Source organism: Macaca nemestrina, chromosome 20 (genome assembly GCF_043159975.1).
Source record: "Macaca nemestrina isolate mMacNem1 chromosome 20, mMacNem.hap1, whole genome shotgun sequence".
Classification (NCBI taxonomy): Eukaryota; Metazoa; Chordata; class Mammalia; order Primates; family Cercopithecidae; genus Macaca; species Macaca nemestrina.
In genome coordinates, this window is record NC_092144.1 from 50289447 (window position 1) to 50317160 (window position 27714).

The 27714-nt window shown below is 46.4% G+C and overlaps 1 protein-coding gene across 4 annotated transcripts; it reads left to right on the forward strand.

Annotated features, from left to right (window-relative positions):
* Window positions 1-3468: 3468 nt before the first annotated feature.
* LOC105495316 (cytochrome P450 2A13-like) lies at window positions 3469-26997 on the forward strand. Of its 4 annotated transcripts, XM_071086887.1 has the most exons (11): window positions 3469-4078; window positions 14231-14300; window positions 17303-17536; window positions 17797-17959; window positions 18933-19082; window positions 19321-19481; window positions 20650-20826; window positions 22534-22675; window positions 23142-23329; window positions 23849-23990; window positions 24671-26997. In XM_071086887.1, the coding sequence occupies exons 3-11, from the start codon at window positions 17357-17359 to the stop codon at window positions 24850-24852; spliced, it is 1485 nt and encodes a 494-aa protein (XP_070942988.1). In that variant the 5' UTR covers window positions 3469-4078; window positions 14231-14300; window positions 17303-17356; the 3' UTR covers window positions 24853-26997. The 4 variants fall into 4 exon arrangements, with proteins under 4 accessions (XP_070942988.1, XP_070942990.1, XP_011762998.2 ...); XM_071086889.1 differs by lacking the exon at window positions 14231-14300; XM_011764696.3 differs by lacking the exon at window positions 3469-4078 and having other exon boundaries at window positions 13244-14300.
* Window positions 26998-27714: the final 717 nt, after the last annotated feature.

Below are 27714 nucleotides of genomic sequence, written 5' to 3' on the forward strand. Positions count from 1 at the left end.
TTGAACTCCTGGCCTCAAGTGATCCACGCCCCTCAGCTTCCCAAAGTGCTGGAACTACAGGCGTGAGCCACCGCAGCTGGCAGGCCATGTTGTTTTAGAAAGTCTTGATAGACAACAAGGAAAACTCTTTCTTCATTATTTAATTAAGGATAACCCTAATTAATCAGTTATTAAATTTTTTAAATTGATACAATAATTGTACATATTTGTGGGGTACAGTGCGATGTTTTGATATATGTATGCAATGTACAAGAATCAAATTTGGGTAATTATTATATCCATTACTGAGACATTTGTCATTTCTTTGTGGTAAGAACATTCAAAATCCTCTCTTCTAACTATTTTGAAATATGCAATGTATTATCGTTAACTACAGACACCCTACTGTGTAATGGAACACTAGAATGTCAATAAGGCAAGTAAGCTGAAGATTTAGAAAACAAGAGAAATAAATCAATTGAAAGGGTTTTGTTCAAAAAGTTCTTGTTTTCTACTCAAGATAATGTTAAATAACAATAACCAAAGATTACCTGTGTTGGTGTATCAGAACTTTGCTGTATCAAATTTAAAAAAAGAAATAAAAAAGAACTTTGCTGTAGTGTGTGTCGGGGTGTGTGTGTGTGTGTGTGTGTGTGTGTGTGTGTGTGTGTGTATTTTGAAAGCCTAAGGTGTAGGGATCACCCCTGAACTGCAGTCTCTGGAGGGGAACGTCTCCTCCAGCGAAATTAGTGATTGCGTTTCTTATAATCTGAAAAGTGATTCACTACCTTTTCTGCACCAAATATTTTCAAAGCCTTATTGTCCTGAAATGAACTTCCTGGATATCATATCCTACCCACATATACTATTTAACAGAATTCAATGTCCTTTTCATGCGACTGTATTCTCAGACTTGGAAGCTGAATCCCTCAAGGTATCTGTAGGTTTGGGGAATGGGGTTTGGCTGGCTGAGCTGAGGCATCCTGTGTCCAGAAGTGGTGGAAATTCTGGGAAAACTGAGTGACTCACACACAGTATCACTTTTTGTCTCTTGGATCTGCTACTAGAATGTCCTTCTTGGAGTAGAGACTCAGCTTAGCCCAACTCCTTTGACTCTCTTAGCTTTTGCCTCCCCATCCCATTCTGATCCTCACCCCCCAACACTTAACACCCATTCAGGACTAATCTCTTAACCCTCTTGTGGTGGTGGTGTGTGTGTGGTGATGTTGGTTGGTTGTGAGTCTGGTTTTCCGACTCAGACAGGAAGGGAGAGAGCAAGTGCTCTTAGAACAGCTCCCCTAGGCCGGGCACGGTGGCTCAAGCCTGTAATCCCAGCACTTTGGGAGGCCGAGATGGGCGGATCACGAGATCAGGAGATCAAGACCATCCTGGCTAACACGGTGAAACCCCGTCTCTACTAAAAAATACAAAAAACTAGCTGGGCGAGGTGGCGGGCGCCTGTACTCCCAGCTACTCGGGAGGCTGAGGCAGGAGAATGGCGTGAACCCGGGAGGCAGAGCTTGCAGTGAGCCGAGATCAGGCCACTGCACTCCAGCCTGGGCGACAGAGCGAGACTCCGTCTCAAAAAAAAAAAAAAAAAAAAAAAAAAAAGAACAGCTCCCCTCAACATCCCACCTCCAGATAGGAAGCCAGGAATGGAGGAACTTGAACTAAAAAGTAGAAGCAAGCTAAAGAGGAAAAATAATTGCAGAGGACTTGAGGCAGAGAAATTCAGAGCATGGCAGATTATGTGTGGCTGAGACAGAGATCAAGATTGAGAGAAAATAGAGGTGCATTGAAACAGAACCAGAGCGAGATCAAAACCAGAGTGAGATGAGGCTGGGCACGGTGACTCACACCTGTAATCCCAGCACTTTGGGAGGTTGAAGCAGGTGGATCACCTGAGGTCAGGAGTTAGAGACCAGCCTGGCCAACATGGTGAAACCCCGTCTCTACTAAAAATATATGCATACATAAAAAGACTAGTCAGGTGTGGGGGCAGGCACCTGTAATCCCAGCTACCCAGGAGACTGAGGCAGGAGAATCACTTGAACCCGGGAGGCAGAGGTTGCAGTGAGCCGAGATCACGCCACTGCACTCTAGCCTAGGCAACAAGAGTGAGACTCTGTCTCAAAAACAAAACAAACAAAACAAAATAAAGATGAGAGAGAGAGAGATTCGATGAGTCAAAGATAAATGTCAAGGAGGACACAGAGACAGAAGACAATTCAAAGAAGCAGAGAGAGGGAGATAGAAGCAGAAAGAATAAAAGACAGGAAAAAAAGTTTCAGTGAGACAGAGACTGAGAAAGTGACATACGGCTGAGAAGAGAATCAAGAGGAACCCAAAGTGTGAACGCACTTTCTCCCTCATTTCTAAAAAACAAACCAACCAACAAAGCACCGGTGACTCAGAGAGAAATCCAACTAGACAAAAAGTTGGAGATGGAGATGAACAAAGAGAAAGGCAAAGAAACAAAGAGATACAGAGACAAGAGACAAACCGAGGTCTAAGTGGGATAGAGAGAAGGAGATTTGTGCTTCACAGGCTGTGTGTGAAACGGAACCTGGGTCATTTTATGCCTAGTCACATGCCCCTGTTTCTGGGACTAAGAAATGTGATGCTGCCAGAATTTTTTTTTTTTTTTTTTTTTTTGAGATGGAGTCTTTCTCTGTTGCCCAGGCTGGAGTGCAATGGTGTGATCTTGGCTCACTGCAACCTCCGCCTGCCGGGTTCAAGCGATTCTCCTGCCTCAGCCTCCGGAGTAGCTGGGATTACAGGCACCCGCCACCATGCCTGGCTAATTTTTGTATTTTTAGTAGAGACGGGGTTTTGCCAGATTTGCCAGGCTGGTCTTGAACTCCTGGCCTCAAGTGATCCACCTGCCTGGCCTCCCAAAGTGCTGGGATTACAGGCATGAGCCACTGCGCCCAACCAAATTTTTTAAATTTGTTGTCACTTTGTGCCAGGCATGGAGCTGTGTGCTTGACAAGCAGGGTATCCTCCAATCCAAACAACCAGCTTGCCAGGAGGGGCATGTTAAATAGTCAGAGATGATTCAGGTCACCCTAAAACAAATATTCTTATAACCTGAAGTTGTTGGATAAACTTTTTTTTTTTTTTTAAACTCCGTGTAATACCTTTCATACTGGGGAAAAGGTATTCAGATGTTTCCAGTGCTTGGGAGTATAGCTCTCATTGTCATCTGGTTTGCTACATTAAATTCATATATGACCGTATTTGAGAAAAGGTTCATATTTCAGAGGCCCCTAGATGTCTCCCAATATTTGTTTTCCCCGTCTTCCACAGTAATGGAATTCTCTCCAGCGACATGATTATCTAGAGTTAAAAACTACATTTCCCAAGCTCCCTTGCAGCTGTGTATGGCCATGTAGCCAAGTTCTGACCAATAAGAAGTGAGTGGAAGTGGCGTATGCAACTTTCAGTTTGCGCTTTTAGAGGGAGGGGCAAGATTTTCTTCCGGAATATTTCCTCTTTCTGGCTAACTGGGATGGAAATATGGGGATAGCAAGAGCAACAATTTAGGAAGGAGCAGCAGCAACATGGAAGGAGCCTGGGCCTTTGATATCAGTGAACTACCTGATGAGCTCTGGGTTGCTTATGCAGAGCCATTAAGTGTAAGAAAATTTAATTTCCACCAGGCGCGGTGGCTCACACCTGTAATCGCAGCACTTTGGGAGGTCAAGGCAGGTGAATCACTTGAGGTCAGGAGTTCGAGAACAGCCTGGCCAACATGGTGAAAGCCCGTCTCTACTAAAACTGCAAAAATTAGGCCGGCGTGGTGGCACACACTTGTAATCCCAGCTACTCAGGAGGCTGAGGCAGGGGAATCGCATGAACCCAGGAGGCCGAGGTTACATTGAGCTGAGAGGATGCCAGTGCATTCCAGCCTGAGTAACAGAATGAGGCTCCATCTCCAAAAAGAAGAAAAAAGAAAAAAAAGAAAGAAAGAAAATTAAATTTCCATCTGGTGTAAGCCCCTTTAAACTGCTGTTTCAGGTCTTCATTATAGCAGTTAACCTATATCTTAGGAAATTAGGCTTCTATGAAAAAATGATTGAAAAATCATTGAACCAAGGTAAGTGCTTGTCCAGCATTGGACGTTTGCCTTCTTTTTTTTTTTTTTTTTTTGCTGTGTCTGAGTACCCCCATATATTAATTTAATGTTTCTTTAATTGATTCTCCTTTTTAAGAACTTAAATTCATTAAGATGGAACTTGGTATTTCTCCCTTTAATGGAAAATTACCTATTTTCTATCAAAACTAGAAAATACCGAGGCTTAAGACAACAACGATTGGTTGTTTCCCACAGTTTCCGTGTGTCAATATAATTTAATGCCATACTCTCCCATATCCATGGGGAAGTCTTTCTGGTACTCATACCTGCCCCCAACTTCTTTTCTGCATCTCCTCTCTTAAACTCAAGCTTGGGGTTCCAGTCTAAACGCAGCACGGCAGAGCTTGAAGAGGTCTCAGAAATATTATTAGTTCAGAGTTTCTCAAAAGGTATAAAATGCATAATTTGACCCCATTTATACCCATGGAGTATAAATCATCAGTTGTGAGATATTGCAAGATTCCTTGTAAGGAGGATGTATGTATGGAATTAAATATTACAGATGATGACAATAAACATATTTAACAACTAGGGCAGCAGAAACATTGTCTGAAGATGGAGTAGGGTCCTGGAGGCCTCCGTAGTTGCTGAATTATGGGACTCTTGGTAAGAGTGGTCCTGGAGAAGTGGCTGAATTTCCCATTCACCAACTGCTCTTGTTTGGATGTTTGTCCTCGCAAACCTCACACTGAAATTTGATCCCCAATGTTGGAGATAGAAACTAATGGGAAGTGTTCGGTTCATGATCCAGGAGTTGCCTGATGTCCTCCTCATGGTAATGAATGGGTTCTTGCTCTATTAGTTGCCATGAGAGCTGATTGTTTAAAAGAATTTGGCCACACCCTCTCTCTCTTGCTTCCCCTCTCCGTGATCACCGCACACGCTGGCTCTGCTTTGCCTTCCACTATGAGTGGACGCAGCCTGAAGCCTAACTACTCTGACTAGGACTTCCAGTACTGTGTTGAATAAGAGTGGTGAAAGTGGCATTCTTGTCTCGTTATAGTTCTTAGAGGGAACGTTTTCAAATTTTCACCATTAAATGTTATGTTTGCTGTGGGCTTGTCATATGTAACCTTTATTATGTTGAGGTATGTTGCTTCTATGCCTAGTTTGTTGAGGATTTTTATCATGAAGAAATGCTGATTTTTATTGAATACTTTTTCTGCATCTATTGAGATGATCATGAGACTTTTGTCCTTCATTCTGTTGATGGAATGTATCACATTACGGATTTGCATATGTTAAACCATCCTTGGATCCCCAGGTTAAATCCGACCCAATCGTGGCGTGTGATCTTTTTGACGTGCTGTTAGATTTGATTTGCTAGTATTTTGCTGAGGCTTTTTGTATCTATGTGATTCAGGGATATGGATCTATAGTTTTGTTTTTTGTTGTGTTCTTGCCAGATTTTGTTATCAGGATGATACTGGCCTCGTAGAATCAGTTAGGGAGAATTCCTCCTCCTCAATTTTTTGGAATAGTTTCACAGGATTGCTATTAGTTCTTCTCTGTATGCATGGCAGGATTCATCTGTGAATGTATCTGGTCCTGGAATTTATTTTGTTGAAAGACTTTTTTTTGAGACGGAGTTTCACTCTGTCACCCAAGCTGGAGTGCAGTGGCATGATCTCGATTCACTGCAACCTCCACCTCCTGGGTTCAAACGATTCTGCTGCCTCGGCCTTCCGAGTAGCTGGGATTACAGGCGTGCGCCACTACGCCCAGCTAATTTTTGTATTTTTAGTAGAGATGGAGTTTCACTGTGTTGACTAGGCTGGTCTCAAACTCCTGACCTCAAGTGATCCGCCCTCCTCGGCCTCCCAAAATGCTGGGATTACAGGCATGAGCCACCACACCCGGCCTTCTTGGGAGACTTAATTACTGATTCAGTCTTGCTATTCATTATTGATCTGTTCAAGAGTTCCACTTCCTGGTTCAATCTTGATAGATTGTAACTGTCCAGGAATTTATGCATTTCCTCTAGGTTTTCTAGTTTGTGAGGGTGTAGCTGTTCATAGTAGTCTCTCATGATGTTTTGTGTTTCTATCCTGTCAGTTGTAATGTCCCATTCTTCATTTCTGATTGTTTTTATTTTCATTTTCTCTTCTTTCCTGGGTTAGTCTAGCTAGTGGTTTATTAATTTTGTTTAACATTTTGAAGAACCAAGATTTGTTTTGTTGATCTTTTTTATTGTTTTTGTGGTTTCTATTTCATTTAGTTCTGCTCTGATGTTTGTTATTTCTTTGGCTAACTTTGGGTTTGTTCTTTTTCTGATTCCTTGAGGTGTGACATTGGTTGTTAATTTGTGATCTTTCTTTTTTTTTTTTTTTTTTTTTTTTTGAGACGGAGTCTCGCTCTGCCGCCCAGGCTGGAGTGCAGTGGCCGGATCTCCGCTCACTGCAAGCTCCGCCTCCCGGGTTTACGCCATTCTCCTGCCTCAGCCTCCCGAGTAGCTGGGAGTACAGGCGCCCGCCACCTCGCCCGGCTAGTTTTTTGTATTTTTTAGTAGAGACGGGGTTTCACCATGTTAGCCAGGATGGTCTCGATCTCCCGACCTCGTGATCCGCCCGTCTCGGCCTCCCAAAGTGCTGGGATTACAGGCTTGAGCCACCGCGCCCGGCCTAATTTGTGATCTTTCTACTGTTTTTTGAGATGGAGTCTCACTCTGTCACCCAGGCAGGAGTGCAGTGGTACGATCTCAGCTCACTGCAACCTCTGCCTCCCAGGTTCAAGTCATTCTCCCACGTCAGCCTCCTGAGTAGATTACAGGCATGCACCAACAAGCCTTGCTAATTTTTGTATTTTTTAGTAGAGACAGTGTTTCTTCATACTGGCCAGGCTGGCCTCAAACTCCTGACCTCAAGTGATCCACCCGCCTCAGCCTCCCAAAGTGCTGGGATTACAGCTGTGAGCCACCATGCCTGGCCCTGTCTACTTTTTTGATGTAGGCACAGTGCTTCCATATTAGTACTGCTTTTGCTGTATCTCACAGGCTTTTGTATGTTGTGTTTTCACTTTTATTCATTTCAAATTTTTTTCTAATTTCCACCTTAATTTCTTTGTTGACCTGGTGATCTTTCAGGAGCATGCTGTTTAATTCCCATGCATTTATACCATTTCAAATTTCCTCCTAGTATTGATGGAATGGAACCCTTTTCTAGCTTTATCCACTGTGGTCTGAGATGATACTTAACATAATTTTGATTTTTTAAAAATTTGTTAAGACATGTTTCATGGATTAATATATGGCCTATCTTGGAGAATATACCATGTGCTGATGAAAAGAATGTATATTCTGTAGTTGTTGGATAAAATGTTTTATAAGTGTCTGTTGAGTCCTTTGGGTTAAAGTCCGATTTAAGTCTGTGTTTGTCTATTTTTGCATCACTCTAAAGGAACACCCAAGGCTGGGTAATTTATAAAGAAAAGTGGTTTAGTCAGCTCACAGTTCTGCAGGCAGAACACGAAGCATGGCACTGGCATCTGCTGCTGATAAGGGTCACAGGAAGCTTACAATCATGGTGGAAGGCAACGGAGGAGCCAGTGTATCACATTGGCAAGAGATGGAAGGGGGTTGTCCCAGACTCTTTTAAACAACCAGATCTCATTTAAACTGAGTGAGAATTCACTCATCACCAACGGGATGGCACTGAGCCATTCATGAGGGATCTACCCCTATGATCTGATACCTCCCCCTAGGCCCTACCTCCAACACTGGGGATCACATGTCAACATAAGATATGGAGGGGACACACATCCAAAGCATATGAAACTCTAATGATTCTTTGCTAATTTTGTCTCTCAATGATCTGTCTAGTGTATGAGTGGGATGTTGAAGTTCCCCACTATTATTGTATTCTGTCTGTCTCATTCTTTAGGTCTAGTTATATTTGTTTGTAAATTTAGGGGCTGTGATGTTGGGTGCATATATATTCAGCATTGTTATATTCTTTTGCTAAATTGATCCCTTTATTACTATATAATGACCTTCTTTGTTTTGTATTTATTTTTAATGTTTTTGATTTAAAATCTGTTTTAACTGGTATAAGATATAGCTATTCCTGCTTGTTTGGTTTTTCTTTGCATGGAATATCTTTTTCAATCTATGTACTTTCAGTCTATATGTGTCTTTACAGGTAAAGTTGATTTCTTATAGGCAGCATATAGTTGCATCGTGTGTGTGTGTGTGTGTGTGTGTGTGTATGTGTGTGTGTTTGTTTTGAGATAGAGTTTTGCTCTTGTCACCCAGGCTGGAGTGCAATGGCACAATCTTGATTCACTGCAACCTCTGCCTCCCAGGTTCAAGTGATTCTCCTGCCTCAGCCTCCCCAGTACCTGGGACTACAAGCATATGCCATCACATCCAGCTAATTTTTGTATTTTTGGTAGAGATAGGGTTTCTCCATGTTGGTCAGGCTGGTCTCAAGCTCCCAACCTCAGATGATCCACTCACCTCAGCCTCCTAAGGTGCTGGGCATCATGCTGTTTATTCTGCCAGTACATATCTTGTAAGTGGAGCATTTAATCCATTTATTCAAGGATAATATTGATATGCTAACCTTTATTCTTGTCATATTGTTAATTGTTTTAAGTTGTTTTATATGATAAGTTCTTTCTTTTTCTCTTTTTGTCATTGTGGTTTGATGAGATTCTGCCATGTTGCCATTTGATTCTTTTCCTCATTTATGAGGTTGTTTTTATAAGAAATGTGAGTTTTATTTTTCTGTGTGTTTTCATAATGCTGAGTGTTGACCTTTCATTTCCATGTTTAAGACCCATTTGAGCATCTCCCATAGGAACAGGCTAGTGTTGACAAGTTCACTCACCATTTGCTTCTCTGGAAAACATTTTATTTCTCCTTCATTTATGAAGCTTATTCTGGCAGAATATAAGATTTTTGACTGACAGTACTTTTCTTTCAGCAGTTTGAAATGCCATTCTGTTCTCTTCTGGCCTGTAAGGTTTCCACTGAAAAGTCTGCTGTTAGTCTGATGAGTTTTCTTAATAGGTAACTAGATGCTTTTCTTTTGCTAATTTCAAAATTCTTTCTTTCTTCTTGACTTTAGACTTTCTAAATACACTATTATGTGAAGTTCTTTTTGCAATGTATTTGCTGGGGCTCTGTATCTGGATGTCTAACTCTCGTGCTAGATGTGGAAGTTTTCATCAATTACTTCCTAAAATTAGGTGTTTTAATTTTTTAAAATCTCTCTTCCCCCTTGGAAATACCAAAAATGCATAAGTTTGGTCACACTATGTAGTCCCAGATATCTCAAAGTCTTTGTCTATTCTTTTTCATTCATTTTTCCTTATTTCATCAGACTGGATATTTCAAAAGACCTGTCTTCAAGTTCTTAGATTCTTTTTTCTAATTTTAAAGATAGGGTTTCACTATGTTGCCCAGACTGGCCTTGAACTCTGGCCTCAAGGAATCCGCCTACCTTGGCCTCCCAAAATGCCAGGATTACAGGCATGAACCACCTCACCCAGCCATGTTCTGAGGTTCTTTCTTCTGCTTGGTCCACTCTACTATTGAAGCTTTTGAATATATTCTGTATTCCCTTCATTGAATTTTTTTAGTTCAAGAGTTTCTGCTTGTTTTTTTTTTTTTTTTAAGTATCTATCTCCTTGTTAAATTTATCATTCATTTCCTGTACTGATTTTCTAATTCTTTGTATTGATTTTCAAATTTCTCTTGCATCTTGTAGGGCTTTATAAAATCAATATTTTGAATTATTTATCTGGCATATTGAGGGATTCTTTTTGATTGGGATCTGTTGCCGGACAATTGTTGTAGTCCTTTGATGATGTCTCATTTTTCTCCTTTTTCATGTTTCCTGTGTCTTTTCATTGGTATCTGCAAATCTTGTGTAGCAGTAGCTTGTTCGAGTTTTTTTTTTTAATTGTTTTTGTAGGAGAAAATTTTTTTCCTGAAAAATGTATGTATATTGTTAGTTGAGTAGGATACTTTGGCTTTCATTCTGGGTGCCTATGGTAGTGTGATCTTAGTATGACTTCATAGGCGGTACCCACGGTCACTGGTATCTTTGATTTCCTTGGTAGCTTAGAGTACAGTTATTACTTGAGATTGTGGAAAAATTTAGCTGGGTATTGGATGCCAAGTGAGCCCATCATTGGGCCCTGGTGGTGGCAGCAGCTTGGAGAGTGTGCCTGAGCCCTAGAGCAGCCTACACTGGCTTTGGTATTAGTGAGTCCTGGGAGGCTGATTCTTGAGCTTCCTAGTGGCTTGGTGAGAGGGTAGTCATGGGAGTTGGGGGACAGGGATGTGGGCAAGTTCTCAGGCCCCTGGGAAGCACACCCTGGTGAGATATGGGTGATGGTGGTAGTGGTGGTGGAGCAATCCACTAGGACCCAGGCAGTCCATGTTGGTGTTGCTGGTAGATGCAATGGGATCGGTGGGCTACTTCTCAGTCCCACAGCATCCTGTAGAAGGGTGGTGGTATTGTCCTAAGTGTGCTTAGGAGAGCTTGTTCTCCCCTGTTCCTCCCCGATCTGGGTGGTGGCTACAGTGGCATCAACTCACACTTGGCAAAAAGGGGGACAGAGCCCAACATTAAACTCTTATAATTGTGCAAGCTGTGGGCTTGTGACCCAAGAGGGTAGGACCCTTTCAGGTAAGCAGTATGGACAAATTGTGGAAGCGGGGTCCGCTCAAGTCTCCCTGTCACAACAGCCCATAGCAGGGTCAGGGGAATTGTCCTAGGTATATGTGAAGGAGCTTTGTTTCCCTGTCCCTCCTTGGCCAGGTGGTGGCTGCAGCCAGGTCAACTGAAACTGGGCCTCAGGGTAGGGCACAGTACAGTATTAAACTCTCAAAATGGTTTCTTGGGCCTGCAACCAGGGTAAGAAGCTGCAGGGAGTGTGGTTCACTCACATCTCAGTCTCAACAGCAGCCCACAGCAAGGCAGAAAGGACCCTCCCATGGGTGCCTGGGAGTGCTGGGTCTCCTCTATACCTACCTGAAGCAGTCGAGGGGCAGCAACCATTTCTGTAGATCTCCAGTGTCTAGGTTCTCAAAATGGCACCCAGCTGAGGCTGCTCTAGGCTCAGATGGGATTCCATGTGGGTTCCATTTTCCAGGGCAATGTCTCTGCACAATCTTTAGGGAGCTCCCTATGTCAGGCCCAAGACCCAAGTGGGTTGAGGGTTTCTACCATAGCCAAGATCATAAATGCCCATTTCAAAGTGTGGAGCCCTGGGAGTTTCTCTCTTATAATTTCCCCACATCCAGGAGCCACTCTCAGCTTTCAGTCAATCCCCTTTCCTTACTCACTTCCGGTGCTTCCCATCTCTTCTCTGTTGAATCCCATCTCTTCTCTGATGAATCCAAGCACTCTCTCCTAGATAATCTGTTTAAAATGGAGTTCCTCTCCACGAAGAAGGCCATACTACCTGCATCTGGTCAGCCATCTTGATCACCTTTCTACATTTAAAGAGACACAGCATGTAAAACATATTAGTTCCCTTAGGAATTGTTATTTACCTAGCCCTCCCAGTCAAGAAGTGGTCTGCATTTTAAAGGATTTTAATAAGATGAAAAATATTCTAAAATAAATTTGCAGTGACCCCATCTCCCATTCTTCCTGCGATAAGGAAGACCAAAGCTATGTGTTTTCTTTTTTCTTTTCATCTGGAAATCCCTTTCTTCTAACTCCCTTCAGAAGCTGCTGCTTTTTTTCACTCCCCAGTGATTTCAGGGAATTAGGTTGTTACAAATGTTTTCCTCAGAGTTAATAGTTTTAATTCATGGGATGCTTGCTCCAATAGAAGCTACTCAAATATTACCAGAAGAAACTCTTCATCAGTGCACTTGGCGGCTGACATCTTTGTCCTCTTAAAAAATAAAAATAATAAATAAATAAATAAATAAATAAGTTGTTCGGGCATGGTGGCTTATCCCTATAATCCCAACACTTTGGGTGGCTGAGGCGGGCAGATCACCTGAGGTCAGGAGTTCAAGACCAGCCTGGCCAACATGGCGAAACACTGTCTCTACAAAAGTACAAAAATTAGCCGGGCATGATGGTGGGTGCCTGTAATCCCAGCTGCTCGGGAGGCTGAGGCAGGAGAATTGCTTGAACCCAGGAAACGGAGGTTGCAGTGGGTCGAGATCACTCCATTGCACTCAGCCTGGGCGACAGAGCAAGACTCCATCCAAAAAAAAAAAAAGTTGTTCATTCCTGTCATCTATCCAACTTCTTTCCCATCTCTGGACTCCTAAGTCTTGCCATTTTCCTGGTAGGGAGGAACTTCATGGCCATGGATGTGAGCTGTCCAAACACTCAGAAGAAAAGAATCTTGACTTTCTTCTCTTCTTTGACCTTCCTCACTCTATTTCAGCCAACATTCCCACAGCCCCACCCTAATCCTGTCATCACTCTGAAATGTGAAACACAGACATTTCACTCTCTGACCACAACCCCTACCACCCCAACTCCCCCACTGCTTCATTGCCAATGGCCTGAGGGATATACTGGTCAACTAGGTCTTTGGTTAAGGTTCCAAAGAGTGCAAACACTGTAGAAGGTCAAGTCTCCCTCCTATTAAAAGACTTTTCTTCTAACATTTTGAAATCTTTTGTTACATGTTTACACGGAAGTATTTGAAGAAACACAAGAGATTACAAGCAGTTTTTCTAATGTTTCATAAAGAAAAACAGGTGGGGCCTGGCAGTCCAAAGTAGTGATTAACAGCATGAAATTTACATTCACAGCCAGGTGTGGTAGCTCACGCCTATAATCCCAGCACTTTTGGGAGGCCGAGGTGGGTGGATCACCTGAGGTCAAGAGATTCAGCCTGACAAACATGGTGAAACCCCATCTCTACTAAAAATACAAAAATTAGCTGGACATGGTGGCTGTAATCGCAGCTACTCAGGAGGCTGAGGCTGGAGAATCACTTGAACCCAGGAGGCAGAGGTTGCAGTGAGCCGAGATTGCGCCATTGCACTGCAGCCTGGGCAACGAGAACAATAGAGCAAAACATCTCAAAAAGAAAAAAAGAATGAAAGGAAAGAAAGAAGAAAGAAAGAGAGAAAGAGAGAGAGAAAGAAAAGAAAGAAGAAAGAAAGAAAGAGGAAGGAAGGAAGGAAGGAAGGAAGGAAGGAAGGAAGGAAGGAAGGAAGGAGAGAGAGAAAGAACGAAATTTACAGTCACACGAGACCATACTAAGACTCTACCCTCATTAGCTGTGGAATGCAGAAGCCAGTCAGTTACAACCGACTTTGGGGGCTTTACCTAACTCATTTGCAAAATGGAGACGATAAAGCCAACCTCACAGTCTTGCGATGAGGAGTTTAATTAAGATAATGCTCATAAAATCTTCCCACAGTTCTGGGGTGTTTTTCAAGCAGATAAATGGAGCTGGGCTAGGACTCTTTTAATCCAAACACAGATGAGCACAGGAAAATATCAGCTGTTCACATGTATGCAACATGGCCCACAAGCCTGCACAGAGACACCTGAATGCACACATGAAAACATCCACATACTTACATGTAGTCACCCAGTTGTGAATGCGTACACACAAATATGAATATGCAGCATACATCTTGTTTCACACAGAAATGCACATCGTAGACACCCCTAAATCATGTGTACACACATGCTGTATGCAGAGACAGACAAAAAGACTGGCAAGCATTGAGAAACAGTGGCACACCCCATCAGGCACACACACACATGTACATGTGTAGACATAAGTTGGAATGGATACCCATTATCAAACACTAACATACACCCCACAAAGCCTAGTGCACACATAAATTCATGTATCAACATGGACATACTGAAACATACATGCACATAGACACTACAAGCATGCACCCAGAATGACACACAGACGGTTGTATAAATGAGGATAAACATGGCAGAGGCATCCAGGAGAACCCATTGGACAAAATGGCACAAAATACAAAGATGCAGGAGCACACAGGGTGATTGAGGGGAACACTGACTTGCAGGAAAGGAGAAAAAGAAAGATAGAGACGGGATCCAAGACAAGTGTAGACAGACAGGTGGGCAAAGTCCTGTGCAGGGCTCCAGGGCCAACCAGAATAACCTGAGAGTCTAATGCTGGCCTGTCCTTCTGCAGATACTGCCTAACTCAGCACCACGCTCCAGGAGGCCGTGAAGGATTAATTTCCTATTCAAAACTCCATGGGGTAAGTCTTGGCTGTGCTGAGGAAGGGATGGGGAAAGAGGTTCCCAAAGACTCTGTCCCTTTCCTCCTTCTCAAAGGAAAAGATTTGGGAGCTTTAGACTAGAGAATGTAAAAGCAAGGAAGGTGCTTAGGGAACATCTCATCCATCCGCTTCATCCTACAGATTAAAGAGAACAACTACTGTTCATTGAACACCTACTGCCATGTCCTCATCTGCATTAACACATACACTTCTCCCCTAAATAGTTGAAGAGGTAGGAGCTGTTCTTGGCTCCATAAGGCTCACAGAGATAAAGTCAACTGTTCAAAGCCACACAACAAAGAAAGGATAAGGTTAGGATTCCAATCCAGGCCGTAATCATTATACCATCCATCCAGAAAGGGAAACTGAGGCCCAGCAAAGAAAAGGGATCTTCCTGGGTTCAACACTGACTCACTCTGAAAGCCTGTACCCAAGACACTGCCCACTGGGACAAGTCCCTCCCACATGATTTCAGACACCATTCTCTCACTCCACGCTCCAGGGTAATCAACAAGTCCAACATCGATTGACCTCTATGTCCACAAATACTGGAGTTCTCCCAGCCTGTCTCTCCCCACCCCTCCCTGGCCAGGTCATGGCAGCCTGCTGACCACTCAGTGCCCTTCCCTATGCCAACCTCACTGAGAAACCAACTCCCCAGATTTCTATCTCCCACCTTTCTAAGAAACAAGAAGGAAAAGGAGGGACCCAGGCTTGGGGCCAGCCCAGGTGCAGGCTGGTGACCAGGATTAGAGGGATTGATATCTGCCCAGCTGGTGTTAATCCTCCTTCCCACCTCTTCCCCTCCAAAATCAACAAACAGCTTTCCTCTCTTCACGTTGTTCTCTGAACTTTGCTCCCTCCACACAGGTCTCAGAGCTCAGCATCCCAGAACACATTCAGGAAGATGTCAGTCCTGGGGGTGCCAACCTCACCCACCTCCCCTTGTCCAAAGTTGGTGACCCTGAGGACAGGTGCAACCCTGGAAGCTCCAAACATCAGAGCCTGTCCTGTGGCCATCTAGGGCCCCTCACAGGGTCTGGCTGAGGCTCACACAGGACCAATATCACACCTGCCTTATGCTCATGTCAGAGCCTACTGTGACCAACCTCAGACCCTAGATGGTGCCATTCTTATGCCTTCCTGAAGCAGGACACTCTTATGCCCTGAATGACACCTGAGACAACACACAGAGCCCTCTTGGCACCAAACATGACTTTAATATTCTCCTGCTGTCAAGTTCAGTGCCAACTTCTTTCCCATCCTCGCGTACACCTGGGGGCAGTCCCAAAGCCAACACGATGCCTCCCCTCCCTGGCCATATCTGATGCAGATATCAGAACCCGCCAGTGTCATCCCTGTGTCCACTGCTGATGCCAGTCTCAGCACCCACCTCCTGCTAAGCCTGGCCTGCTCTTGAATCCCAAGGTGATCTAGGCCAGAAAATGAAGGGGGACGAGGAGAGAGTTCACATCCCAGCTCCCTCACTCCCTGTGTGACCTCACTCAAGAGGATTTATGGAGTCCAGATCTGCTCATCTTCAAAATGAGGATGATGATGAACCAACCTCATTGTTACAAAGATTCGACCAGGTCATACACACCTAGACTTAATCTTCCCATATACGACCGTGCTCACCAAAGGGTAACTGTCCTGTTTACTAAGGAAGAATTTCCCTGAGGGAAGGACAGGAGGCTACTCATCCCTTCTCCACTCCCACCCACCCAGGCTCTGTCTCTGTGCCTAACACTGGAGTTTACCCCAATCTCTTTTGCGATTGTTCCCTCTGCCTGCTAATAGTGGTAGCCCCTGACAAAGCACGAATTGCTCTTAAAGGAGACCTAACTGACCCTCAAATATGATCTTCTCTTCCCAAACACTCCCTTTCCACTGGCGGGAAAACCAAATCCACAAAGTGGAACTAAGGACACAGAGGAGGAGAGACGGGAGTTCAGGGCCACTCACGCATGTCCCCTGCCCACTGTCTGTTTTCTGTCCTCTGTAGACCCTTATATAAAATGAGAAACATAAATAACAATAATAATATTAATAGGGATGATACAATCAATCTAGTGGGTTTCTCTAAGGATCTGGGTTGGAAGCCAGAGGAGGTCTTTATAAATTCCAACCCTTGGGACATGAGATGTTTCCACCATTTGGGGGTTGTTATTACTATTTCTCCAGACCTGGCCAATCCCTCTGCCAACTGATAACTCGAGGTACTCTCCTCCAAGTGTGGGGAAGGTTCCCCTGAAATATGGCTGTGGTCTTCCACTCCTTTCCCAACAAGAGATGTGCAGTGGAGGTTCTATGGCACCCATCCTGGCCTCACTCTGAAGTTCCAGTGAAGATTCTGGGCATCAAGAGACAGCTCTGGGCCACAGCAAAATCAAGTCAGTACCTGGGCCCAGTGCTGAGCTGTGGGCTTTCTGGGAGGAGCTGCTGGGCTTGCTACACACTCCTCCTCCCAGAAACTCCACACCCACACCCTGGGTCTTCCTAGCCCCAAGACTCTCAAGTCCATATGCCTGGAATCCCCCCTCCTGAGACTGTTAACCCTGCATCCTTCACAACAGAAGACCCCCAAATGCACAGCCACACTTCCGTCTCACCCTAATAAAACCCAGACTTTTGGGTTCCTCTCCCCTGGAACCTCCAAATCCACAACTTTGGGGTACATTCTCAGTCTCAGACCCAAAATCCAAAGTCCAGGTGCTCCCCTGTGCACATATTCCAAACTCCTCTGTTCTACAGTTTATCTGATGCCCCCTCCTAAATCCACAGCCCTGAGGCACCCCTCCTGAAGTACCACAGATTTAGTCTGGAGGCCCCCATCCCTGCTCAGCTTACCTGGGGTCCCCTCCTCCTCCCTTGCTGGCTGTGTCCCAAGCTAGGCGGGATTCAGGTGTAGATTGGGGGTGTAGTTGGGAGGTAAAATGAGGTGGTTATATAATCAACAGAACTCCGCCCCTGTTTTTCAGGCAGTATAAAGGCAAACCACCCCAGCCGTCACCATCGATCATCCCACTGCCACCATGCTGGCCTCAGGGCTGCTTCTGGTGGCCTTGCTGGCCTGCCTGACTGTGATGGTCTTGATGTCTGTCTGGCAGCAGAGGAACAGCAAGGGAAAGCTGCCTCCGGGACCCACCCCATTGCCCTTCATTGGAAACTACCTGCAGCTGAACACAGAGCAGATGTGCACCTCCCTCATGAAGGTGTCCCAAGGCAGGGAGATGGGTGGCACGGGGTGGGGGCTGCCCAGCTGGCTGGGGCTTTGTGGACCAGAGTCTTAGGAAAGGGAGTTTTGGAGGTTAAGCGTCAGGGTCCTAGCCAGGAAAGACAGGATCTTGGGATGTCCAGCTCCCTGACTGTGAGAACCTGAATGGGCGAAACATCCCAGTACATGAAATCTCAGTGCTGGGTCCATTCGGAGTAGCGGCCGCTCCCTCTAACCACTCCCACCCGCCTCCATCAGATCAGTGAGCACTATGGCCCGGTGTTCACCATTCACCTGGGGCCCCGGCGGGTGGTGGTGCTGTGCGGACATGATGCCGTCAGGGAGGCTCTGGTGGACCAGGCTGAGGAGTTCAGCGGGCGAGGCGAGCAGGCCACCTTCGACTGGCTCTTCAAAGGCTATGGTGAGGGGGTGCCCAAGAGGGGGAAGGTGGCCAGGGGGACGAGATGGTCTCAGTGTCCCCGGGCTTCTCCCTGACTCTCCTGTCCACTGGAGGCTATGGCAGAGCCCCCTGTCTGGTCTTCTCTCCCCATCTCCCTTCATTGTGGCCTCTCCATGTGTGTCCCTCACCTGTCTCCAGCGTCCCTGTCCTGATTCCTCCCTGCCTCTCTCTACCCCTTGTTCTCTCTCCTCGTTCTGCCTCACTGGAGTCTCCTCTTTCCCCTCTCTGTCCATCTCTGAGGACATCCTGGGTTTCTGTTTTCCAACCCTGGCCCTCTGTCTTCATTTGTCTTTTTGTCGCTCTCAGCTTCTGTGCTTCTCCGTGTTTCTCCTCTCTCCGCTACCCTCTCCCACTTCTTCCTCTGTCTTAGGATTTCACCTTATTCCTACTTCCACATCTCCAGTCTCCACCTCCTGGTAACAGTCTGTCCTCCTCCTTGATCCTCTCTGTTTCTGTCTCCTTATTTTTCTCTCTTCTCCAGCTCAGCTTAAGAATCTTTCACCATTTTTATTTCCTCCTCCCAGATATCCCCATATCTCAATTCCCCTCCCTCCATCCTCTTCCTCCATCTCTCTCTCTCTTTCTCTCCCCACTTCCTTCCCTTCCTCCATGGAGTGTCCCTGTATCCCTCTGTTTCTCTGGGCATCTGCCTGTCTAGCCTTTCTGCTTCTCTTCTGATTATCTTATTTTTTCTATCTGATCTCTCTCTCTCTCTCTCTCTCTCTCTCTCTCTCTCTCTGTCTCTCTCTCTCTCTGTCTCTCTCTCTCTCGTTTCTCTGACTGAGTTTGCAGCTCTCTTGGGCACTCGCGCTGAATCCATCTGTCTCCCACCCCACTCCCTCTCTGCTCCACCCTTGGGGAGCCCCTTTTAGCTGGTCCGCTCCTGCCCCCGCCGCCCCCTGACCTCTCTCCACCCCCACGTTCACCTCCTCAGGCGTGGCGTTCAGCAACGGGGAGCGCGCCAAGCAGCTCCGGCGCTTCTCCATCGCCACCCTGCGGGACTTCGGGGTGGGCAAGCGCGGCATCGAGGAGCGCATCCAGGAGGAGGCGGGCTTCCTCATCGAGGCCCTCCGGGGCACCTGCGGTAAGCAGGGGACCCCGAGTGCGGGGGCAGGAGCAGGAAAACGCCCAGGGCTAGGGACCCGCGCGTGCACATTCTGCCTGGGGATTGGGACTAGGTGGGGAAAGGTGCCCGCATTTCCAACCCTGGAGTCTGGCGCTGGGAATTTGGCTCAACTGGGCCCTGCCTCCCGGAATTCTGACTCTCCTCAGACCTCTGAGTTGACTCTCTCCCCAACCCTTTCCTCCGGCCACACCCTCAGGCGCCAATATCGATCCCACCTTCTTCCTGAGCCGCACCGTCTGTAATGTCATCAGCTCCATTGTCTTTGGGGACCGCTTTGACTATGAAGACAAAGAGTTCCTGTCACTGCTGCGCATGATGCTGGGAAGCTTCCAGTTCACGGCAACCTCCACCGGGCAGGTAACCGGTTGCAGTCCAGCCCGTGACGCCCCTACCACAACCTGCCAACTGCTCCCCTACCTGGAGACAGGTGCCCCAAACTCCCACCCCCCTCCAGACAGTGTGCCCTCAAAATCAGCCCCCAATATTGGACAACTGGGCAGTTGCACCAGAACCCAGGATGGGTGCCCAATACCCAGTTTCCAAGGATACCTGAATAGCTCAACAGACACTCCCTAGAACAGAGCCTGCCGGCAGGATGCAAGCCCTCAGCTCAGCTCTCTCACCTGGGCACGTGTTCCCATCCCCAACTTACCAAATTTTCTAACAGATGCTCCCTACCCAATTCTTCTGAATATTTTAACACCTGGACAAGTGACTGCCTCAACCCCCCTCCTGCATACCTGAACACCTGGTGCTGCAAAATCCAGCCCATCATAATCATTTCACATCTACACAAATGTCCCAAATTAGCCCACTGGAATATCTGGCCAAGCGCCCTCTACTTCACCCACTTAAATACATGAAAACATCGACAGCTGCCCTAACCAACACCCTAAACACGTAAGTATCTAGACAGATGATTCCCCAGACACCCAAATAAGTGTTCCCCAAAACTTTCCAATCACACACCCTACAGAGGAGCTCCCAATGCATCCCACTTGGATAGGTAAACACCTGAACAGGTATCCCCTCCACTTCAACATCTTCACCAGCCCCACTTTAATACCTGAACACCTGAACAAAAGCCCCCAGTTCAGACCCAAAAATTTTCTGGGTAGTTGTCTCCAACCAAGCCCACTTGAATGCCTAAATACCTAGACAGGTGACACTCCCCTCATACCAGCCCCACCTGAATAGCTAAACACCTGGTCAGGTGTCTTCCAACTCAACTTCACTTGAATATCTGAACACCTAGATGTGTGCTCCAATCCAGCCTCATTTGCATACCTGAAACCTGGATATATGCCTGAGTTCTTCTCACCGAAACTAGTAGAACGTGGCCCTGGCACCTAATCCACATGAAAACTTAGATATAAGTTCCCATCCAACCCCGCTGAAATACCTAAACACCTGGACAGATGCCTTTAACTCAGTTCCTTCCTTGCTATGAAACAAGTCCCATTCCCATCAGCTCCTGCCCCCTGACAACTGTCCTTCCCTTCCCATCCTCTCTCTGCAACCCCAGCTCTATGAGATGTTCTCTTCGGTGATGAAACACCTGCCAGGACCACAGCAACAGGCCTTTAAGGAGCTGCAAGGGCTGGAGGACTTCATAGCCAAGAAGGTGGAGCACAACCAGCGCACGCTGGATCCCAACTCCCCACGGGACTTCATCGACTCCTTTCTCATCCGCATGCAGGAGGTACACCCCAGCAGCCAGTGCGGGGAGGTGCAAAGCCAGGCAGAGGGAAATCAGGCTGGGAGTGGGGCAGGCAGATGACACAGGCCCATTCAAATAGCCCTCATCATAATAATCCTCACAATTGGCCGGACGCGGTGGCTCATGCCTGTAATCCTAGCACTTTGGGAGGCCAAGGCAAATGGATCACCTGAGGTCAGGAGTTCAAGACCAGCCTGGCCAACATGGTGAAACCCCATCTCTACTAAAAATACAATAATGAGCTAGGCGTGGTGGGGTGCGCATGTAATCCCAGCTACTCAGGAGGCTGAGACAGGAGGATGGCTTGAATGCGAGAGGCAGAGGTTGCAGTGAGCCGAGATCATGCCACTCCACTCCAGCCTGAGTGACAGAGCAAGACTCTCAGGAAAAAAAAAAAAAATCCTCACAATCCCAACTATATCAACCACAGCTGTTCCAACCACTGAGCCCTCACCCACAGGCAGGACTTGCGCACGTGAATTAGAATAGCAAGCACTTCTACAGCACTACCACGTGCCAGCCACTGCGTTAAGTGCTTTAAGATAGTCCCCCACTGAACACTCACAACAGCTCTTGAAGGAAGTTCAATTATGGCCCCAATTGTGCAAATGAGGAAACTGAGGCCCAGAGAGTTTAAGTATCTTAACTGAGGTCACAAAGCGAGGAAGCCTTGGTCCCCCAAGCTCAAAGGCTGGTGTCTCTGAGCCTAAAGCTGGTGCTTTTACCCACCGTGCTCTGTAACCATTCATGCCCTGGTTATCAGACACACCTCTGTAGACAGGTGACCTGGCTTTACATTACAGGGTCCCCACCTCCATCTGGACGTCAGTCTCCCGTGTGGGAAGGCTTTAGGGAGTCTGAAGCTCAGGGAGAAAGGATCAAGGGAGGAGATGCCTCCATAGTAAGTTTCAAGATTTTTAGGGAAGAAATAGGATGCTGTTGCTTAAAATTCTGTGCTTGTATCTCCGAAAAACTCTTTTTTTCTGACTCTTCATCTTGCCATCTCTGTACTACTTTCTCTTCGTCTCCCCTCATCCTTCTCTTTCTAAATATTCGTACCATTAAAAAAGTAACAGACTGGGCAACATGGCAAAATCCCGTCTGTACAAAAACTACGAAGAGTGACTGGGTATGGTGGTGCATGCCTGTAGTCCCAGCTACTCAGGAGGTTGAGGTGGGAGGACAACTTGAGCCCAGGGTGGGCAGAGGTTGCAATGAGCCAAGATCACGGCACTGCACTCCAGCCTGTGTGACAGAATAAGATCCTGTCTCAAAAAAAATTAATTTTTCGTAAAAAACAAGTGAGCCTGCATGGTCATGTGCATGTGCAGTTCCAAGTACTCAGGAGGCTGAGGCTGGAGGATTCCTTGAGCCCAGGAGTTCGAGTCCACCCTGCACAACTTAGCACGACCAAGTCTGTATAAGAAAAAAAAAAACAAAAAAACAGACAGCTAAGTTGACAATTAAAGGACAGATGTTCAGCAAGGTAAAGAAGGTGAGAAGGAAGAGCATTTTCGCCAAAGTCAGCAGCCAGGACAAGGGCTGGAACCTGGAGCGAGTCTGGCAGATCTAGGGTCCCTCTTTCCACCTTTGGTCTGGACCAAAGAGAGGAAGATCCAAGAAAAAAGCCCTAGAAGGGTCCCAAGAGCATGGGGAGTGAGCTTGGTCTAAAGCCCCCTCTCCCTGCAGGAGGAGAAGAACCCCAACACGGAGTTCTACATGAAGAACCTGGTGCTGACCTCGCTGAATCTTTTCTTTGCGGGCACTGAAACCGTCAGCACCACCCTGCGCTACGGCTTCCTGCTGCTCATGAAGCACCCAGAGGTGGAGGGTAAGGCTGGAGGGGGAGGGAAGTGGAGGTCCCCAGACCCTCAAAACTCCCTGACCTGCTGCAGTGTCCCCACCTGTCCCAGATCTTAGGACCCTAAGACGTGCCTTGCTGTCCAGAGACAGGGCAATATTCAGCTGATAGGCATCAGCTGAGTCTCACTGGCTATTAAAATACTGAAAATGTCTGCAGTGATTGGTCAGTCACTCCTGTCCCAAGCCCACTGAGTGCCCCATTACCCGCTCCTCTGGATCATCCGCTAAGTTCCTCCTGGTGCCTCCACTGTGATTCTGGCATGACCTGGTAAACAGGATCCTGCTCCAACAATGCGAATGACTAATGTCCGCTATGAATGATCTACCTCTGTGTCATACACGGAGCCATGTCACCCACCCCGTTTTACCTATTCAGACTATCATCCCTGCCCTGAGACCCTAGCTACCCAAACACATTCCCCCTCTTCCCCCAGCCAAGGTCCACGAGGAGATTGACAGAGTGATCGGCAAGAACCGGCAGCCCAAGTTTGAGGACCGGGTCAAGATGCCCTACACGGAGGCAGTGATCCACGAGATCCAAAGATTTGGAGACGTGATCCCCATGAGTTTGGCCCACAGGGTCATCAGGGACACCAAGTTTCGGGATTTCTTCCTCCCTAAGGTACTGTCCCCCCACCCCCCAGACTACAGGGACGTCCAGCCTCTCTCTGTGTCCCCAGCATCCCACCCCCATTAGAAGCTTTCTAGACCCTGTCCCACTCCCTCAATCAGTCAAAAAAGACTTCCCCCACCACCACATCCGTTCCACCTTCCCACTTAGAGACTCCTGAATCCTGCATCTCCCCAGACTCTTTGTGTCACGAGAATCAACCCCATGTTCCCAAATTTCCTGTCTTAAGAAACAGGAGCCCCCTTTCTATTAGGCCTTTTGCCTTAGGGACACAAATCTCAGGTCCCCCAAACACCCTGCCTAGCAGGACATGGACCCCATGTCTCCCAAACTCCCTGTTTCAGAGACATGAACCTTCTATGCCCCAAAATTCCTTCCTCAGAGGACCCCAACTCCTCCATGCCTGCCACTTCCGCTTACCTGGGGCACCCTAGTTCCCCCTCCAGCCCCTGTGTACTTTCACCAGTCCCCAACCTGCCTCATCACACACACCTTCCTCCTCCCTCCCAGGGCACCGAAGTGTTCCCTATGCTGGGCTCCGTGCTGAAAGACCCCAGGTTCTTCTCCAACCCCCAGGACTTCAATCCCCAGCACTTCCTGGATGAGAAGGGGCAGTTTAAGAAGAGCGATGCTTTTGTGCCCTTTTCCATCGGTAAGAGACTAACTACTGTTTGCCGCCAGGCCACTGCTCACACCAGCAGGAGCCTCCCTCACCCAGCTCCCCTCTCTGCGGTGTAGCCTGGTATTTCTCCAGCTTGGAAGTTCCTTTTAAATTCTACCTTTGAGCCACGAGCTGATACTCCCTTAAGTACCAAGCACCCAATACCTGCGCCTAGGCAAAAGGGAAGGAAACATCTTCCCCTATAGATTTATTTGTCTAGGGTCACACAGCAGATTCTTCAGATCCCTGAAAAGGAGATAATGGCACAGCACAGCAGTCATATTTGCAAGTGTGTCTGGCAGGTAGGGGCATCTAAATCTCCCATTGCTACACCTGGCATGGATCACCCCATCTATGATGGATGCGTGACATTATGCCTTTTTCAAAACCCGTAGAACTGTACAACACAGAGCAAACCCTAATGTAAACTATGGACTTTGGTTAGTAATAATATATCAATATTGGTTCACCATTGTTGAACCAATTTTCCTTCTATATCTCTTATAGAAGGAAACTGAGGCTCAGGGAGGATCAGAGTCTCCTCTGAAAGTCTCTCAGGCCATAATATTCCACCTCTCCTCCCTGGGAGAGCCGCAGCTGGAGGTCGGTAGTGGGGCGAGGCTGCACTGAGAGTGGGCTTCACCTCCACCCCTCCCGCCTCTCCCCCTCAGGAAAGCGGAACTGTTTCGGAGAAGGCCTGGCCAGAATGGAGCTCTTTCTCTTCCTCACCACCATCATGCAGAACTTTCGTTTCGAGTCCCCCCAGTTGCCTAAGGACATCGACGTGTCCCCCAAACACGTGGGCTTTGCCACGATCCCACCAAACTACACCATGAGCTTCCTGCCCCGCTGAGGGAGGGCTGTGCTGGTGCAGGTCTGGTGGGCGGGGCCCGGGAAAGGGCGGGGCTAGGGGCGGGGCTAAGAATGGGGGCAGGATGGGGGAAAGGAAGGGGCGACGTGGTTGGAGGGAAGAGAAGAAACAGAAGGGGCTCAGTTGACCTTGATGATGTCCTTCAGAGCTGGGATGAAAGGAAGGGAAACCTTACAGTGTGCTATGAAGAGTGGTAATAATAGTATCTCTTATTTCCTGAACAAGTACCTCCATGTCAGCTTTGTTCAAAAAGCGTTGCACGCTCACCTCACTTAATTGCCCCAATCCTTTGCGAAGGGGAACAGCATTCATGCCCATTTTACACGTGACGAAACTGAGGCTCAGAAAGTTGTCTCTATCTGATGTCTCACAAAACATAAGTGCCCAGAAAATCTTCGAACACAGATCTGTGCCCATAGCCCTCTAGACAGATTCTTAAAAAGCACCCCTTCCTCACGTAAAACAGCTTAGTATAGCATCACATGGCCTGAACATCCCTGTCCTGGGGCTTTTTCCGGAGACCTAGCGGGCGGCTGTCCTACCTTCACTGCCCACATGCCCACACTCTCACCTACTCAGCGCGCTTTGAGTACCAAGGTGCAGTCTGAGCTCACTACCAGGTAAGGCCACTGTCGCCCATCCAGAGTCAGTCCAGGGACACAACGAGACATGAATGGACATACAGAGTCAGTCCATTGACAATTATTTTGCAGAGTAGAAGTTTTTATTTTAATGACATTCTGTCATTGTACCTCTTAAAGAAGTTGAAGTTGAAGGAGAGAACCACTTTCAGAGAATGCCTGGACAACTCTGGATCAGGACATACCATATGCATGTGTGTGATCATGTGCAGGCGTGCATGTGAGCATATGACTGCATATTCTCCTCTGTGTATCCATGAAACACATTCCACTATGTGTTTCTGAAGGTGGGGCTCTCCGGATGGATCTGGGGTCTGTTGTAAGACCCAGCTAAGAGTTTCACAATCACTGCCCACTCTCAAAGAAGTTAGCGTATGTCCCCCTTAGAAGCTCCCTTACAGCGTTCGTGAAAATTAACTCCAAGTTTATTGTAGACCTAAATGAAAAGTGAATATCTATAAAACTTCTAGAAGATAACACAGGAGAAAATCTAGATGACCTTAAGTTTGATGATGACTTATTAGATATGACACCAAAAGAACAATTCTTGAAAGAAGCTATTGATAAGTTGATAAGTTCTGTCATTAAAATTAAAAATTTCTGCTCTGCAAAAGAATTGTCAAGAGAATGACAATACAAGCTACAGACTGGGAACATATTTGCAGGGAACATACCTGATAAAGGACTTACATTCAAAATACAAAAAAGACTGTTAAAACTCAACAATAGAAAACAACCCAATTAAAGAATAGGCAAACAATCTGAGCAGACACCTTGCCAAAGAAAATATACACATAGCAAATAAGCATAAGGAAACATGCTCCACATCATATGTCAGTAGCAATTTCAAATTAAAATATTAGTGATGTACCACTACCCACCTATTAGAATGGCTAAAATCCAAAACTGACAACACCAAATGCTGACAAGGAGGTGGCTCAACAAGAACTGTCATTCATTGATGGTGGGAATGCAAAATGGTGCAGCTACTTTGGAAGACAGACTGGCGGTTTCTTGCAAAGCTAAACATATTCTTACCATGTAATACAGCAATCATTCTCTTCTGTATTAAGCCAAATGAGTTGAAAACGTATAGCCACACAAAAATTTCTGCACAGATATTTATAACAGCTTTATTCATAGTTGCTGAATCTTGTAAGCAACCAAGATGTTCTTCAATAAGTGAATGGATAAATGAACTATAGTATGTTCATACAATGAAATATGGCCGGGTGTGATGGTTCATGCCTGTAATTACAGCACTATGGGAGGCCAAGGCAGGTGGATCAGTTGAGGTCAGGAATTCGAGACCAGTCTGGCAAACATAGCAAAACCCCATCTCTACTAAAAATACAAAAATTAACCGGGCATGGTGGCATATGCCTGCAGTTCCAGCTACTTGGGAGGCTGAGGTGGGAGAATTGCTTGAACTTGTGAGATGGAGGTTGCAGTGAGCTGAGATGGAGCCACTGCACACCAGCCTGGGTGACACAGTGAGACTTTATCTCAAAAAAAAAAAAAAAAAAAAAGCAAAAAAACACAAAAGAAACAAAATATTATTTGGCAATAAAAAGAAATCAGGCCTCAGAAAGACATGGAAGACCTGAAATGTATATAGCTAAGTGAAAGAAGCCAGTCTGAAAAGGCCACATACTATATGATTCCAACTATATGACATTCTGGAAAAATGAAACTGTGAAGACAGTACAAAGACAGTAGTTGCCAGGAGTTTAGGGAGGAGGAAGGATGAATAGGTGCAGTTTTAGGGCAGAGAAACTATTCTGTGTGATACTGAAATGTTGCATGACATTATGCCTTTTTCAAAACCCATAGAACTGTACAACAGAAAAAAAAACACTAATGTGAACTATAGACTTTGTTTCATAATAATATATCAATATTGGTTAATCATTGTAACAAAGGTATCATACTTATACAAGATGTAAGGGGGAAAAGGAAGTGTATAGGAACTTTCATCCGTTCCAAGATGGTCGAATAGGAACAGCTCCGGTCTGCAGCTCCCAGCATGACTGATGCAGAAGACGAGTGATTTTGTACATTTCCAACTGAGGTGCCTGGTTCATCTCATTGGGACTGGTTGGACAGTGGGTGCAGCCCATGGAGGGTGAGCTGAAACAGGGCAGGGTATTGCCTCACCCAGGAAGCACAAGGGGTTGGGTGGTTTCCCTTTCCTAGCCAAAGG

Excerpts from the sequence above, each read along its gene's own strand:
- LOC105495316 (XM_071086887.1), top strand. The coding sequence starts at position 17,357 with ATGCTGGCCTCAGGGCTGCTTCTGGTGGCCTTGCTGGCCTGCCTGACT. Across the intron at positions 19,482-20,649 it reads CGGCAACCTCCACCGGGCAG|CTCTATGAGATGTTCTCTTC; the intron begins GTAACCGGTTGC and ends CTGCAACCCCAG. Across the intron at positions 20,827-22,533 it reads TTCTCATCCGCATGCAGGAG|GAGGAGAAGAACCCCAACAC; the intron begins GTACACCCCAGC and ends CTCTCCCTGCAG.